The sequence below is a fragment of the Vicia villosa genome, linkage group LG2 (assembly GCF_029867415.1).
Source record: "Vicia villosa cultivar HV-30 ecotype Madison, WI linkage group LG2, Vvil1.0, whole genome shotgun sequence".
Taxonomy (NCBI): Eukaryota; Viridiplantae; Streptophyta; class Magnoliopsida; order Fabales; family Fabaceae; genus Vicia; species Vicia villosa.
This window is the reverse complement of record NC_081181.1, coordinates 149,565,924-149,567,561: the sequence shown is the minus strand read 5'-3', so window position 1 is coordinate 149,567,561 and position 1,638 is coordinate 149,565,924. Positions and strand designations below refer to the sequence as shown.

Below are 1,638 nucleotides of genomic sequence, written 5' to 3'. Positions count from 1 at the left end.
AATAGTAGAATTCTGCACAATACGAAGTCGGAGGTGGGACGAAATTTATGGAAATCTATAGCAAAATTAGGGGTGGTCAGTGGGGTGAATGAGAGTTCTAGTATAAAGATGGTTGAGCAAATGGAACTTCGAGATGTTTTGGGGTTGAAGGGGAAGAAGGGGAAGAAGGTGTCTAAGATAATTGTTCCATGAATTTATTTTCGTACAATATCAGAGGAGGAGGGACTTTGTCCAAGAGGAAGAGAATTAGTTATCTTCTCAATTCTAGCAAGGCGGAGGTGTGTTTTATCCAAGAAACAAAGTTGAGTTGTTTCAATGACAATTTAGCTTCTTCTTTTTGGGGGTGGCAACGAGATAGAGTGGTCTGCGAGTAATTCAGAAGGGGCGTCGGGAGGAATGGTGATTCTATGGAAAAAAGGTTCTCTATGTGCTAACTATAGCTTCTCCGGGTATGGGTATGTTGGTATTAATGCTACTCGGGATGGCGTTTGCTTCAATTTAGTAAACATGTATGCTCCTTGCAATATGGTTTTAAGGAGAAGATTGTGGGCTGGTTTGATTGACAGGAGGTTAAAAAGCGGGAATGAGAAGTGGTGTTTAGGAGGGGATTTCAACGAAATCACTAGTAGGGTCGAAAGACTAGGATTTGGAGGCGGATTCAATCTGAGAGGGATGAAGGAGTTTCGGGAATTCATTGAGAGCATGGGAGTGGTGGATATACCGTGTGTAGGTAAGTTCTCTTGGTTTAAAGATAACGGAAAGGCAATGAGTAGAATCGATAGATTCTTAGTCTCAGAATCCTTGATTGATGATTGGGGTGTTCTTGACCAAAGGATTGGTAATTGAGATTTATCGGATCATGCTCCAATAAATTTGAATTGCGGAGTCGTCGATTGGGGACCTAAACCGTTTAGATTTAACAACGCGTGGATAAATCATAAGGACTTTAAGGAGTTCATTTGCAATGAATGGGCTAAGTTGAAGATTGATGGTAGAGGAGACTTTATCTTGTTTGAGAAACTCAAACTTTTGAAGGCAAAGATTAGAATTTGGAACCGGGAGGTGTTTGGTTGGATCGACCTTAAAGTTAGTGAAGAACCGGCAAAGATCAACGTTTTGGACAATTTGGTGGTGGAAAATTTTGATGGTGACATTGAACCTTTTGTGAAAGCTAGAAAAGAGGCCACTTGCGAGTTTTGGAATAATCTTTGGAATAAACTTTGGTTACATGATGGTGATAAGAACACGTGATTCTTCCATAATTCTATTAGGGAGAGACAAAGAAGGAATGCTATTTTGGTTTTGGAGGGAGAGGAGGGTCGGGTGGAAGGAGTTGTTGAAGTGAAAAATGAGGTGAAAAATCATTTTGAAACCTTCTTCAAAGAGTCGGATAACATGAGGGCTGTTCCGGATGGTTTGGCTCTCTCTTCTTTAAGTGAGGCCGATCGTTTGTGGTTGGAGAGACCGTTTTCTGAGGAGGAGGTTAAGCTAGCGGTTTGGAATTGTGACGGTAGTAAAAGCCCAAGCCCGGATGGCTTCACTATTGAGTTTTTTAAACACTTTTGGGAAACGATTAAGGAGGATGTCTTTATTTTTGTGCAGGATTTTTATGACAAAGCTAGACTCACGAAAGGAAAC

At 41.0% G+C, this 1,638-nt stretch overlaps 1 protein-coding gene across 1 annotated transcript; it reads left to right on the top strand.

The window, feature by feature from the left end:
• The first annotated feature begins 396 nt into the window (after positions 1-396).
• Positions 397-1,251, top strand: LOC131650307 (uncharacterized). The gene is made up of 2 exons (XM_058920019.1): positions 397-838; positions 887-1,251. Exons 1-2 carry the CDS (start codon positions 397-399, stop codon positions 1,249-1,251), a joined length of 807 nt encoding a protein of 268 aa, XP_058776002.1.
• The last annotated feature ends 387 nt before the right edge of the window (positions 1,252-1,638 follow it).